Here is a 15,329-nt window from a genome sequence, read left to right as displayed (position 1 = left end):
GCTTCTCAGGACCAGTCAGGTCTCTGTACTCTAATTTCTTGCTTTCTTTCCGAATATGCCACTGAAATGATACTCCCAGGTTGTTGAGGAGCATTTCATAACCCGCCATATATTTATATTTATCTCTTGTAAATCCATCTGTAAATATTACCTTTTTCTCAATGCTATCTAGTCTTCTTAATTGTCTAATCAGAAGTTCAATCAAATTGTCAGAAATTTGTAAGAACAGATGTAAAGTATCAATGACTACATGATCAAGAGGAATAAATGGGAATAAAGGGTTCTTTTTACAATTAAACTTTTTTGATTTTGCCCACAGACTTATTTGTGCCAGGTTTTGTGCCCCTAGACTAAGATCAGTTATAGACCATTGCTTATTTGTATCTCACCTCTGTAGTCTGGGGCACTTACACCGTATGCAAGCATAGTCTTGGTTTGCAGCCCCCAGGCCACAAACACAAGCCAGAAAATTCCAGTCTCCCCCAAGGAAATATTCAATATCATATTTACAATTATTTACAGTAATTGTCTTAAGCAATTCCATCTCATTCCTGAGATCAGAGAGACTTTCTTGTAAATTTTCATAGCTTTCAGTTGTTTTTATTATTGCCAAAATGTAATTCCCTTTTTCCCCCATGGCTACATCTTTCTCATTTAATATAGTGTAAGTGAAGTTCACTATTTTCAACCTCTTTCCTATCTGTGTTCCATCCCCACTGAGCTTTACCTTAATTGTGTCTTCTTTCAAGTCTAGTCTTGTTAATTGTTTTCGAAGGCTGTCTTCAAATTTTACTTGAACACCTTCTGCTTTACCAGGAGTGCAACTCAAATTCCATGAAGTATTTAACTTGTCTATCTGTTTCGTTATCTGGGACAGTTTTGGCATATCTTTTGCCTTGATTGAAAACTGACGCCAGGCTTCGTTGGAGATGTTAAATTTGTCTTTCAAATACATCCACATATTAAGATCATCCAGCTCTTTGTCTGTCATTTCCTTTGCATTGTCGTCAATAAAAGGAAGTTCACCTTCTTCAAGAAGACTAAAAGTCTCTAACTGACCAGTGTCCTCATTGAAGACTTCTACCTTGGTGGCAACATAATTGTATAAACCAAGGAATGACAGGGTTGTGTGACATTGTTCCTTCATTTGTTTTTTGACGCGTGCCTGATGCTGTCGCGTGTACTGCTGAAAAGATTTTTTCTTTGCTGGGCCTCTTGATTTTTTTCCGAGCACATGTCTGCAACCTTTTTCGCTAAACGTTTAAATCGTCTCTTGCTCTCTTCATCTTTCTTCTGTGACTTATTCAGGGCAGTTTTCAATTTCTCTTCAAGGCAAATCCGTTTAGCTGCTTGCTCAGTCACGCACTCCTCGAGAACTCTTTTCTCACCTCTCAGCCGATCGCAATCACCCTTTAATTTCAAAACGTCAACTTCGTTGTAGAACACTTTCAATTTATAATTTGGTCCAAATTTCCACCCGTTAACTAATTTCTTCAGGGCTTTTCCTCCTGATTTGCTTGCCCGCTTGAACGCTGTATGGAGGATTGATATCTTTTTCTTAAAAACGTTCAAAATGCGTTTGTTTCCTTCCACATTATGTGCTCCTGAGTCTTCCAAAATTTTCTTCACGACAGATGCTAAAGGAGAATCGTTACCTTCATCGTCATGACTCTTTCCCTCCTTTGATATGGTGTAAATGAGCAAACTAAAGGGAAAAAAATGGAACACCGGTAAATTTATTTTAAATGCCGCTAACATGAAACACATGTAACACAATCTTACTTTAGAATTGTTGACATTACGTAAAGTGTATTTTGTACTTCTTGAGCCGGCTACGGCGAGCGCTTGTTTCCGATGTTATTTACTCCTCTTCCGAGCTCAACTACCTTTTCCGAAGGTACTCTTTACAGTATTAAAATTTACAGTAAGAATGTTATTATATATAATTACTTGTTTATTTCGTACGTGAACGAAGGAAAAGAATCACCCGATGAACCGCTTCCCTGCTCTCCTGAATCATGCCCAGCCGATTCACTTCTTTCAATGGAAATGAATAGCAGCAGTAAAAATAGGTATTGGTAACACTTGAAGGCCATGGGTCCGTAAGAAAATGTTCATCAATATTTATGAATCGCACACCAAAACGCGGGGAATTTATTACAGTTTTCAAATCTGGCGGTAACACGGCTATCCCGGCATGCAGTGAGAAGCTGTTCCCCAGTTTTCACAGGCAGTTCTGATTTTCGCGCTCAGATTTCTTAAAAATTGACTCGACCTACTAAAAGAAACTTCCAAGGTCCGTGACTTGTTATGTGCTTTTCGAACTAAAAAAGTGCAATAAAGATGTAATAAACAGGAACGTTTCATAAACCGGTGGTAACCAATTGTGAAATTTTTCATGAAAATCACAGTGAGCAAAAAACTACCAAATTTTAATTTTTTTGTGAGAGAGTTTTTATTGGGCGTGGCCATCAGAAATATGATAGAACCTTTTGTTGACAAGGAGTTTCATATGAATTGCCAGTCACGCATGTGGCTTGTTGGTCAGCTATAAAATCGAGTTGCGGCAACCTTAAATAGAACAGAACAAAATACAAGGAATACAGAGCAGAATAGAAAACAGAATTATAACAACAATAAAGAGTAAACTCCGAGCCAATAAAGAGCAATCGAGAACAAAAACAAGTAGTTGTCTTTCATTTTGTTTCGGGCAAAGAGGACATATTTGCTAAATAAAGGTGAAAAAAACGCCATTTCGCAAAATAGTAATTCTGTCAAAATTACTACTTTGCGAAACAAGTTTCTATTATGGTCAATAAATTGAGAGGTGACCAGGCTCTTAGAAAGATTGATCATTTTATTAGTGGACATATTTTGTTTCGGACGAAGAGGACATATTTGCTGAATAAAGGCAAAAAATCGCCATTTCGCAAAATAGTAATTCTGTCAAAATTACTACTTTGCGAAACGAGTTCTATTTTGGTCAATAAAATGAGAGGTGACCAGGCTCTTAGAAATATTGATCAATTTATTAGTGGAAACATTTTGTTTCGGACGAGGAAGACATATTTGCAAAATAAAAGCGAAAAAACGCCATTTCGCAAAATAGTAATTCTGTCAAAATTACTACTTTGCGAAACGAGTTCTGTTATGGTCAATAAAATGAGAGGTGACCAGGCTCTTAGAGAGATTGATCATTTTATTGGTGGAAACATTTTGTTTCGGACGAAGAGGGCATATTTGCTGAATAAAGGTGAAAAAACACCATTTCGCAAAATAGTAATTCTGTCAAAATTACTACTTTGCGAAACGAGTTCTGTTATGGTCAATAAAATGAGAGGTGACCAGGCTCTTAGAAATATTGGTCATTTTATCAGTGGAAACATCTTGTTTCGGACGAGGAGGACATATTTGCTACATAAAAGTGAAAAAACGCCATTTCGCAAAATAGTAATTCTGTCAAAATTACTACTTTGCGAAACGAGTTCTGTTATGGTCAATAAAATGAGAGGTGACCAGGCTCTTTGAAAGATTGATCATTTTATTAGTGGAAACATTTTGTTTCGGACGAAGAGGACATATTTGCTAAATAAAGGCGAAAAAACGCCATTTCGCAAAATAGTAATTCTGCCAAAATTACTACTTTGCGAAACGAGTTCTGTTATGGTCAATAAAATGAGAGGTGACCAGGCTCTTAGAGACATTGACCTTTTTATTGGTGGAAACATTTTGTTTCGGACGAAGAGGACATATTTGCTGAATAAAGGTGAAAAAACGCCATTTCGCAAAATAGTAATTCTGTCAAAATTACTACTTTGCGAAACGAATTCTACTGTGGTCAATAAAATGAGAGGTGAGCAGACTCTTAAAAAGATTGATCATTTTATTGGTGGAAACATTTTGTTTCGGACGAAGAGGACATATTTGCTAAATAAAGGCGAAAAAACGCCATTTCGTTTCGTTTCGTTTCGTTTCGTTTCGCAAAATAGTATAAGCCGTTGTCGAAGCCTTCTCTTCAAGAGCGCTAACCAAAACTGATATTAGATGTTTTGTTTCCTGATGGTATTATTAAGGACAGACTTTCGTTTTCCCAAACCATTTTACGCTTAAAACCGGAAATACCGTCAATTCATCGAGCGTAACGCTTCGTTTATGTTGCAGGGTTGTCGTTCTTGTTGTCGAAGCCTTCTCTTCAAGAGCGCTAACCAAAAATGATATTAGATGTTTTGTTTCATGATGGTATTATTAAGAACAGACTTTCGTTTTCCCAAACCATTTTACGCTTAAAGCCGGAAATACCGTCAATTCATCGAGCGTAAGGCTTCGTTTATGTTGCAGGGTTGTCGTTCTTGTTGTCGGAGCCTTCTCTTCAAGAGCGCTAACCAAAAATGATATTAGATGTTTTGTTTCATGATGGTATTATTGAGAACAGACTTTCGTTTTCCCAAACTATTTTACGCTTAAAGCCGGAAATACCGTCAATTCATCGAGCGTAACGCTTCGTTTATGTTGCAGGGTTGATTTTCTTGGTTAGCACTCTTGAACAGAAGGCTTGACATCAAATTCCCTCGCGAGCAGTTGTCGTTCTTGTTGTCGAAGCCTTCTCTTCAAGAGCGCTAACCAAAAATGATATTAGATGTTTTGTTTCATGATGGTATTATTGAGAACAGACTTTCGTTTTCCCAAACCATTTTACGCTTAAAGCCGGAAATACCGTCAATTCATCGAGCGTAACGCTTCGTTTATGTTGCAGGGTTGATTTTCTTGGTTAGCACTCTTGAACAGAAGGCTTGACATCAAATTCCCTCGCGAGCAGTTGTCGTTCTTGTTGTCGAAGCCTTCTCTTCAAGAGCGCTAACCAAAAATGATATTAGATGTTTTGTTTCATGATGGTATTATTGAGAACAGACTTTCGTTTTCCCAAACCATTTTAGGCTTAAAGCCGGAAATACCGTCAATTCATCGAGCGTAACGCTTCGTTTATGTTGCAGGGTTGATTTTCTAGGTTAGCGCTCTTGAAGAGAAGGCTTGACATCTTCAGTGATTCATATTGTGGGAAGTCTCAGAGCAAGGCAGTGCGTTTCGACGATTTCGAGCAAGTTTCTAGAATTCTTGCAGATATACTATGCCTTTCTCTCAGGAGTGGTTCAGCGCAGTGTGTTTGATGTTTCTACTTTGGATCCTATATTACATGAGACTGTTAAGCAGAGCTGTTCAGGTCCGAGAGCTACAAGGGAACGATCACCAGCAGACTGTATCAGCGACGAGGCAAAATGCGGTGAGAGTGAATGAAGAACACCGGCAAAATATTGAGGTCATAACTAATAGAAGAGTCCCTGAAGAACACGATGAACGCCAAAGTTAGGTAATTCAATTCCTTTTTTTCTAGAAAAAAAAAATCTTCAGTACATTTCTACCACAGAAAGGTAAACATTTCCATAGGTCGTAATTTTTTTAGTTAATTTTATTGAGAGGATTTTGTATATCAATCCTTGTGATTTGATAATTAACCTCATACTATTTATACGAAACTGCTGCTCTCTTCGGTGCAAAAGAACTAAGAGCGTAGACAAATTCTGAGGCCATTTCCTCCTTTTTATCCTCTATTAGATATGGAAAGAAGCGTTTCCCGCGTGGTCCTTTGAGGACCAGGTTTCTGAGGGCTCACGAGTATGGACTCCGTCGGCTCAGAACACTTCACTTTTAATTTTAAAACCTCACGTTATTCAAAAAAATTGTTCGGTAAGTGAAAGTAGCCCGCATTGATAAACAAAGGCCTACACACGCCTCACGGAGTATTTAAAGAAAATCTTGAGACTTTTCTTCCCGTTCTCTTCTGTGTAGGTCTTGAAGAGTGGAAGGGACTGAGTTTATGATTCTGGGTTTCCTGAAGCCAAATGTCGCGAATAAGCTCTTGTGTAAACGATTAATTCTAGAGAGAGACTTAAAATGTAGCTTCTCCCCTAAGGTACCCATACGCTGTCAAGCAAACAGGTAATGAGAATACTCAAACTAATCACGTCGAAGTAGTTAACTTGATCCAAACTCAATTTCTGGAAACTTATTTAGCAGGAGATGTATAACAGCTAGAGGGATAAAATTATTTTATCAATCAGATCTTGGGAGTTACCTCAGTGTTGGCATTTACGCTTGACTGATGAGCCATTAGGAATTTTTACTTCGTTAATTTTCGTGTAAAGTTGGCTGGGAGAATCTTTTATCGGTGCGGTGTCTCGCTGAAAGTTTGCTGAAGGTTTTTTCAATATTATTTTATATTTAGATAAAATGTTTTGAGTTTTAAAATCTCTTTCCTTGATGACAGTAAATTACACGTGGCGTTAGAAAGCAATTTCGACCATTATCCCTTAGAAAAACTGTGAAAATAGGTTCCTAAAACTGTTTCCTGTCGCCGCAGCAGCGCTTGAGGCAATCAGCTATCATTAAAGCTTTGCAAGAGGGACCATTCCAGCCGCACAACAAACTTCATCTGCCGCGCGCTTCCCAGTTTCTATCGCGGTAGGTACGGTCGAACATGACCTTAGACTCGTGGCTTCACCCGCAAAGAACAAGCGATGATCAACAGGGCTGGCGAGCACGTGACGGAGTTCGTACGCATGTGCAGTGGGCGAGGTATATCCGCCGCGAATGTAAGGATGGTTTGACCAGTGGAAGTACACGAAGTCCATGAACGAGTCGTTAGCAGGGCTTGGGTTCGAAGAAGTTCTGTAATTATAGAATGAAAAGCAAAGTTATCGCAAGCGCGGTATGATGTGGGAATGAATTGCACAGTTTTAAAACGAGCACCAAATTTAATCCGTATTGTACATTTTTTCATTAAATACGCTTTGCAGATTGTCTCGGTAAACTCACGCCTCTTTTGAAACAAACTGGTGACCGTTGAACTAAATTAATAAGGTTTTGTTTATTATTTCAAACCTAAATACATGAAAAAATGTCTTCATTTTGATCATCGGAAGAATGCAGCTATCACTTAACACAATGCGAAGACAAGTAATACAGTGCAGAAAAAGTAAGTCAGCCAAAGCTAACAAACCATTTGGCCTGCCTTTGAATTTTTTTGCGCCTTAAAAACTTAAAAAAAAAAAATCGGGAAAATGTTGTTGTAATTTGATTGTTTTGTCAAAACACACAATGGCACTTTCAGGGTTTACATGAATTCTATTTGTATGTGATTCGTGCGTTTTGCTACTGCTTGACTCATCTTGTGGATCTTTGAAAATATCACTCGTGCTTATTTCTACCAAATTTCATTTGAAATCAATCATGTGGTTAATATCTAAAGAAAGAAACTAAACTGTCAGTGGATGTCTCCTTTTATAGTAAATATGAAAGACTGTACTCGGCTGGGCTGATAAGGTTAATTCATACCCAAACATCTCGTCCAGATGATGCAAAAATCCACTCAATACTTCCTGTCCGCTGAGATACCGTTTCTCTTCCGCGGGCTCTGCTGTTTCAAAGCCGACAACCACGTGACATTTTTCGTCGCTGTCGGGACAATCATGTGAGCAAGTCCATATCTCACTAGCGAACCCACAAACGCTGTAAATTTGATGAAGCTTCTCCGGCCAGAAGCGGCGTTTGAAACGACAAGCGATTTTCCAAGCGCCTAGCATCTGTATCGTGCGTATGGCCTTGCTCTTGTCCGCGGGAAGTGCTGGAGTGAAGGTTATGTCGCCATCTTTGAGGACTGTTAGTGGTACGGTAATGATCACGTGCTTGGCAGTCATCTCTTCGCCATGCTGATTTCTCAGAAGAATTCGTCCACCGTTGTTGGATGTCGTCCTGTCTCCTGCCCGAAACAAATGAATCCAGACATTCCTTTCCCGCCAAATATTAGTTGTACATCACTGGGCTCACTTAAAAAAAATCCGAATTCCATGCAAATACAACTTTCTTAGGAGAGCAACAAAAGATGTTAAAAATCCAAAAAAATGTAACCATCGTTCGGAAACAAAGGCACAGAGAATCACAATCATTGTGCCAACAATTTCAGAAAGAGGTTAAGTACATGAAACTGTTACCAAAGGACGAAACTCAAATCTAACTGAGGGAAAATGTTACCACTACAGGTAGCCACAATTCTCTGAATAAACTACTGCTACCAGACAACTGCGCACTGACAGATTCCCGAAGAAAAATTAAAATTAAAACACGAGGGCTAACCTCTCCAAACAACTTCCTTAACCTGCCAATTAAGACGTTTATCCACATCCATCATGTTATCCAAGTAGTATCTCACCAGCTGCGAGTAAGATTCCGCGAGTCTAAAGGAAAATGTTTCATTGACAGAGAGCGTCAGTTCCTTGTACCAAAGCAACTTCAAGTAAACAAAATGGTGTAGAGAAAGACAACGGCCATGGTTAATCCTCAGAATACTATGAATTCCACAGGAAGGCATTTTTATCTCGATCCCATAAACTGCCACTTATAAGCCCTGAGCTTATATACAACATAGACAAAGCGCGTCGGAACGAGATATAGCAGTACTGATCTAAATATGTTTTCAAATTACTGGTTTTTAAATAAGCTTCAGATCGTCATGATAAACCGAATTTATTTCAATATATTTCGAACAGGAATAAAATTTACAACAAGAACAAAACTGAAACATAACAAAACGGAAGTTCAGTTCGGCCTTTTCCGTTGAAATTCCTTAAAACTTTTGGGCCGGTTATTTTACGGTTTTATGAAAGCAGTGGGCCTCACGTATTCTCTATAAGACATTAAATAAATTACTTCTCCTGCTAACTTTTGGCCCTCTTAATAATGTTCACAGAATATATGTTCAGACAAAATTCAGCTAAATTCAAGATATTTTAGAATGCAGAGTTCCTAACTGTAAAAACAATGAGAAAAGCTAGAGGGCGGCATAGATGTGGCAGGGCAGATGTTTGACCGATGCGTTAAGCAGCTGAGTATTCTTTGTGAGACAAGTCTTGCCCTAGGTTCATCTATAGCAAGCATTCAAACAGGGACACTAACGTTAATTTATTTTATTTACCTACAATCTTCAATTCCCCACTCATATTTGGACTCCATTCTCCTCCGCCCTTCCCGCACTCCATAGTGTTCCAAGGATCCTGCAGATATCTTCATTTTCCACCAATCAATTACATCCAACACGTCACGTGACAGGCCTTTCTCTTCAAGTCTCACTTTCACAGAATCGGGCTCCGTCTCCTGTTCTTGATTTCTGTATTTGCCGTTGATCAATTCGGCCCACGCTTCTCTAGCAAGTCTGATTTCCCGTTGATTGCTGTTAGGCGAGTAGAGTTTTCCTTTGTAGTATAACTTTTCTCCTTCCTCCCCAGCTTTACACTGAGAAGCCTAAAACAAAAAAAATAAGCAGGGCAAAAGTGAACTGTAAGGCCTTCATGCAATAAGTAGAGAACCCCTATTAGTACATGGAACTCGAAAGAAATTTCACCATTCTGAGCCTTTCCACGGTAAAAATGCTTGGAGATTAAAGAAGGCGGCTAAAAAATCATCCGCATGCCATGTAGTGCACAACTTACCCCATTCCCCTTTAAAAACCTCTTCACGAGAAAATACCACTTATAGGATCCTAGTCAACTACAAGACATTGCGCGCTTAGTCCGCCATTTACGCAGCCATCTAAATTGGTGAAATTTCCATTGTGGTCTATCATCCAAGTGCATCCGAGCGATTTAAATATATTGAGGTCTTAAATTGTCGTAGCAGTCTTCTGAAATTTTCAGTGGTTTAATACTGGGTAGTTGTCTTTAGTTAGTGGTTTCTTGCAATTTTCTTGAGAAATGTTTTGTTCAGTTGAAACTGAGATAGTCAACTGAGGCTGGTCAATGGCATCTCGCGCTCCTTCACATGGAAGGCCTAAAGCCACGGTGCAGACGAAAAACTTTAACCTGTCAAATGACAGGAAGGATAGTTCTAGCATGAAAGGTCTAACTAATAGCCAATTTGAAGAGATTTTGCTGCATCAAAGCGTCGACAAGCTACGCACGAGGTGCAGGTCACAAGAAGCGAAAGACAATTTAAAACTTGAGGTATTATTGAACACCCTGAACGACTCCAGCCATTTACCCATCAGTATGTTCTTGAGGTTAATATCGTTTTAACTTCCTTTCATTACTTCATGCAAATGAGAGGCTCAACTTTGAATCTGTTTCCCAAGCTGAATTTTAGCAGTGAAAAATAATGATAACGATTTGTTGTAGTGATAATAAAAATTCAGCCTCTTCCCTTTGAACTGAATTACGAGAAGGGGTACATGTGCATTACTGACCAAGCGTGAAGTCAAGATAGCTGGATATTGCACAAGTTCTTTTTTTTTTTAGTTTTTATGGACCGACACGAAGTCGGGGCCAATAAAATTGCAAAAAAAAACCAAACAAACAAGAGGCTAATATTCAGCCATCTTGACCGAACAAGCTTGGTCAAAGAAGTATTTATTATGTAGTAAAAAGTTTTCGCTTTAATAAGAATCGAGAATGACTTGTTCAATTCGAGAGCCGAGAAAGAAAGCCACTGTGTTTGTAGCACAATAAACCCAAGAAGGTGTTTTTTTTTTTTTTTTTGACTGTCTTCTGCCGCTTTTTGCGACTTTGTCGCCGACTTTGTCCAAAAGGTATGAAGGTTGTAAGTTTGCTCTACGCACCTATTTCCTTGCGCGAGATCAGAGCAGGAAAGATAGGCCCATCTTGCCCGCACTGGTAGCGAATCAGAACAAAGGATTCGCTTCATCTCGCGCGAAGGCGTTGTCAGCTATACAGTAAATGACCTTACTTACTGGAAGAACAACCCAGTCATTGTCACGAGCAATCTTATTCACCACAGTGTTGGATCCATGGATAAACTCTCCACCAAGATCAATTGGAGCAAATCCTTCAAATGGTTGAGCCTGTTTCACTCTTCCACCTGCAATAAATTCAAAGCATATTTAAGTTGATATTACTGTTTGAGTTAATAGAGCTTGAAACTCTTGAGAAAATCACAACACAATTCTGTTACTAAGATCAGTTATCATATTTTATCAGGTAGGTAATGTTTGGTGTTGAACATGGACTATGAGCAAGAAAGGAGGCCCAAGTTTTGACAACCCACCCCACCCCCCACCACCCCACCCCTACCACCCCCCACCACCCCAATCACCACCCCACCCCCATCACCATCCACACTACCCCACCCCCACCACCCCCACCCTAACCACCCCCCACCCTCACCACCCCCCACCAAAGATACCCCAGAAGGCTAGCTCCCTTTCCTCTACGCAGCTAGTTTATGTTTAGTAGGCTCTAGAAAACTACTGCATTTGTATAAACAACTTTTTACATAAGAGCATTTGCATCTGCAATCATTTGTTATGATTTTTGCAAAGTAATCTCCATACCTAAGTAATTGGAAGCCTCTAGAAGGACAACATGAAAACCAGCCTTAGACAAAGAAGCTGCAGCAGTAAGACCAGCCAGTCCTCCACCAACAACCACAACCTGATTTGGAGGAGAAGGTCCTGCCCCTCCTATTAAACCATCAAAGAAAAAGGTTATTAAGTTTATGATCCCAATGGGCCATTTTTGCCTAAAGCTTAACAAGGTTTCCACTGAAATGTAAATCAAAGAAGTAGAAGTAAAGCTAGGAAAATGCAGATGGCAAAGTCCCTTTTCACCCTGTCGCTTAACTCCAAAAGGTCTAAGTGAATTTTAGTATTAACAATAGATATAAAAATTATTTATAAGTGAATTAAGAGCACTGTATATACATACCATTCCAAGGAAATGAAGGGTGGACAATATTTAAATCCAGCCTTGATCTCTTCTCAAAATTATTCATCAAGGTTCTTATTTGCCCCACAGTTTGTTTTCCATCATCAGATGAGTTCAAAATAATGACAATATCTTCACAAAAATTTATTAGTGCAGATGTTGCAATGAAGCTCCATTTGACACCATTTTCAACCGGGTAGTTAGGAACTAAATTTGGCCTGTAAACAATCAAATATGTCCAACACTGACTTCCGACAACAGAAGAAGTAAGATCAGCTTCTATCCAGCGAAATCCTGCCACATAGAGAGACTTGCAAAGAGCTGATTCTGTACTGTTAATCACACTGAAGATCTCCTTGCAGCTATCAAAACCACTCTGTCGAGCATACTATAAAAAAAAAAGCTGTAATTAGTGCATTTACCTTTTACACTCAGGCATCAGTATGCATATTCTCTATTCTGTTCTCTTTACATTTCCAAGGAGAATTTGTTCAATAAACAAGCTTCTCTAATTGGTGATCATAATTTCCTTTATTCTCATGACTTTAATGTTTAATTCAGAGGTGATACTGTGGTAAGAAATCAGATGCTAGTCACTCTTAGAGATTGTAGGTTAAAGCAGGTTAAATACTGCAAAGGCACCCTATCATCATTCACTTACTAATGGGTTCCACCAAGGTGGTCTCCAGAGACACTCCAGATAAGTTTGGTTTAATTATGATGCACTTTAAGCATAACTTTGGGCACACAGGGTAGAGAAATTGTTCAGTTTAGGAAAAACACTTCATATCCCAAGAATCCAAAATCAGATTTTATTATATGGCTGTGTCTCACAAGGACTGGGAACAACCAAATTCACAAATTTGATTGGCTGAAATCAATATTAAAAGCGGTCTAGAGTTTCCTATCTAGACCAGTATCTAGACTGGTCTAGAAAAAAAAGGTACAAAGAATATAAAAAATTGGCATATGAGACACAGCCATAAAATAAACATCTTATTAACCAAGCTAGGCCAGTCTGTATGGGAGAATCTTGACCTCGGTCGCTGGTACAGACCTCACTGTGTTCGGTCTGTACTGGCGACCTCGGTCAAGATTCTCCCATACAGACCTCCCGCTCCATTAATAAGAGCTAATGATTAACTCTTCACACCCTAACATCAGTATCCATATTCTCTATACTCATCTCTATACATTTTCTTTATTACTGATGACGAGAGTTTGTTTAACAATCAACCATTTAAGGTCGGTGATTATTTCCTTTATTTTAATGATCTTAACGAATGACTCAGCAGTGACTTACTGTAAGGTGACATTAGATGCTGGTTACTCTTAGGATCATTAGCTTGATATTGTATTGATGTTGTAACAAGAGATTTGTGTTGGTCACTCATGAGGCCCTGATAGGGCAAATTCCGACAGGCGACATGGAGTTGAAACAGCAACATCAGGGAAATGAAAATGCGACTTCAAGCACAACATTGATGAAATTGCGACAGCAACATCAGAACCTTCCAAAATGGCGACCTGACAAAGTTTGAAATTCAGACGGGCGACATCTATACCCCCCTAACAGGGCCTCACTTATGGGAGTTAGAGAGTTAAGCATTGCTTGGTTTAGGGGTCTTTATTTATGGTCACCTAAAATTCTATGATTCCGGCACAGGTAGTTTCTGTTATTTTTAATAATTCATGTTTTAAACCAAGGGTTGTTTAGCCTTAAATCGGCTCCTTCTGAAGGAAAGATGACACTTAACAAATCAGGAGTCAATTCCTTAAATCGAGTCACCCTTCCTTAAACAGAAGAGTATTGTAATCGGGAAAAAGAACTGAAAGAAAAATACCCATTCTCTGGCGAGTAAATAATAAAAGGAGGATCTTAGCGCATTTCGTGATATATGAAATCAGACAAAGCTTCTCTCCTCCAAATATTTAATTATTATGGCTAGAACGAATGACATATACAAGGTAGAAACTGACCTTCTGTACAACTGAAATGGCTTCGTTTACTAAATGCAGTCTGGTATCACTCAAGTCTACATATTCGTTGAGTCGATCAGCTGTGGAAATAAACTTTACGAACCCATAGTTTCCGCCAGCAAAGTACTGCACAAATACGACATCACATGCAATGTGTGATAGCTTCTCCGCCGTTTGCTCCCTTAAAGCTACCAGGACGGTTTTCATTCGATTTTTAGCTAAATATTGTCGTTGTTGAGGGAAATCCCCGAGTAAGGCTCTATCGGTGTCGGTAATGAATTTAACAGACTTCAGAAATTCCTCTTCTATCTGAGGGTTGAATTCTTCGATTAAGTTGACAATTCGCATCATGGACAATCGCAAAGCATAAAGGAATAAAAGACAGCTGGAAATATGAACGTTATTTTCAATGTCTGTACGCCTGCACTACTGCATATGAGAGAAAGACTAGTACCCAGTGTTGCAACTTTCGTCTCCAGTCGGCACGTGTGACTTTTTTCCTCGCCTGAACAGCAGGCTCAGTAAAAGGACCTTTTGGTAAAATCGACTGAGTTGAAATTGTAAATTGGCCACCGTAAAGGGTTAAAAAGCTGACGTTCGAGCATTAGCCCTTCGTCATTCGCTCTTCAATCAATCAATCAATCAGTTTATTTATTTGTTAGCAATACAATATTATCACAGTCCTAGGTGACCCGCAATTAGCAAGCTATTCTAGGCGGGCCACCCTTCTAAAACAAGTGCTGTCTCTGCTAATGATCACATACGATACAATTAAACAAAGATAATCATTAAATAAAAATACAATTGTGAAATAAAATAAAATAAAATTAAGTCCGTTGAATAATTAAATAATCAATTGCAAAGTTATCAAGATATATAATACAATTGAAACAAGACTTAAACGAAGAGTTACTTTATCAAGAGATATTTACAAATTTCTGAGCAGCGTATATCAACATTCATCTCCTCATTTTCCAAAAGTTTTAACAGGCGATTTTTAAGTTCACGCTTAAACGGCACGCTCTGACGAAGGGCTAAAGCTCGAAACGTCAGCTTTTATAATTAAACCTTTACGGTGGCCAATTTACAATTTCAACACAGTTGATATTACCATATTACCTTGTTACCCCCAACGACGCGGCACCACAGTTTCTTTCGAAACTTACCCCCTTTTTTCAGTAAAAGGACCGCCATCTTTCAATTTAATGGCAGCGGGAGGCTGGGGAGAGAGAGAAACTTTGTCACCCAGGGTGGGTGACGGTCAAGTGGAGCTGGAGAGCCAATATCCACCGTTCACTCGACTCCAAATCAAACATCGCGGATAAAAGATCACGGGCTAATACCGTCAACTCGCTTGCAGGTTACCAGCAACACTTTTCTGAGAGATAAACAAGTGAATCAGGTGTGAAACAACATAATACAAAGAATAAGAAAGATGGTAAGTTTTGAGCTCGGTAAAGAGATAGTGAAAGATGTTGTTCGTCTTTTCACTTGCGTGGGACAAAGAAAAAAATCTAAGTTCCCATGAGGAATCGAAGCTTAGACCTTCGGATTCCGCGCTCCGATGCTCTACCGCTGACCCAC

At 39.1% G+C, this 15,329-nt stretch overlaps 2 protein-coding genes across 3 annotated transcripts; both read right to left on the bottom strand.

The window, feature by feature from the left end:
* Nucleotides 1-351: 351 nt before the first annotated feature.
* Nucleotides 352-2,857, bottom strand: LOC148728091 (uncharacterized). Of its 2 annotated transcripts, none has more exons than XM_088725792.1 (2): nucleotides 1,951-2,857; nucleotides 352-1,705 (listed from the first exon to the last, which is right to left on the bottom strand). In XM_088725792.1, exon 2 carries the CDS (start codon nucleotides 1,145-1,147, stop codon nucleotides 386-388), a length of 762 nt encoding a protein of 253 aa, XP_088581918.1. In that variant the 5' UTR covers nucleotides 1,148-1,705; nucleotides 1,951-2,857; the 3' UTR covers nucleotides 352-385. Both variants share the same exon structure in this region, with proteins under 2 accessions (XP_088581918.1, XP_088581919.1).
* Nucleotides 2,858-5,934: 3,077 nt separating this feature from the next.
* On the bottom strand, nucleotides 5,935-14,241 carry LOC148728090 (putative flavin-containing monoamine oxidase A). The gene is made up of 8 exons (XM_088725612.1): nucleotides 13,746-14,241; nucleotides 11,766-12,153; nucleotides 11,393-11,521; nucleotides 10,793-10,920; nucleotides 9,026-9,351; nucleotides 8,188-8,288; nucleotides 7,390-7,813; nucleotides 5,935-6,723 (listed from the first exon to the last, which is right to left on the bottom strand). The coding sequence occupies exons 1-8, from the start codon at nucleotides 14,094-14,096 to the stop codon at nucleotides 6,441-6,443; spliced, it is 2,130 nt and encodes a 709-aa protein (XP_088581738.1). The 5' UTR covers nucleotides 14,097-14,241; the 3' UTR covers nucleotides 5,935-6,440.
* Nucleotides 14,242-15,329: the final 1,088 nt, after the last annotated feature.

The sequence above is a fragment of the Stylophora pistillata genome, chromosome 6 (genome assembly GCF_964205215.1).
Source record: "Stylophora pistillata chromosome 6, jaStyPist1.2, whole genome shotgun sequence".
NCBI classification, from domain to species: domain Eukaryota; kingdom Metazoa; phylum Cnidaria; class Anthozoa; order Scleractinia; family Pocilloporidae; genus Stylophora; species Stylophora pistillata.
This window is presented reverse-complemented; position numbering and strand designations above follow the sequence as displayed.

Excerpts from the sequence above, each read along its gene's own strand:
- LOC148728091 (XM_088725792.1), bottom strand. The coding sequence starts at position 1,147 with ATGAAGGAACAATGTCACACAACCCTGTCATTCCTTGGTTTATACAAT.
- LOC148728090 (XM_088725612.1), bottom strand. The coding sequence starts at position 14,096 with ATGATGCGAATTGTCAACTTAATCGAAGAATTCAACCCTCAGATAGAA. Across the intron at positions 9,352-10,792 it reads ATGACTGGGTTGTTCTTCCA|GCTTCTCAGTGTAAAGCTGG; the intron begins GTAAGTAAGGTC and ends TTTTTGTTTTAG. Across the intron at positions 7,814-8,187 it reads TAAGGAAGTTGTTTGGAGAG|GAGACAGGACGACATCCAAC; the intron begins GTTAGCCCTCGT and ends TGTTTCGGGCAG.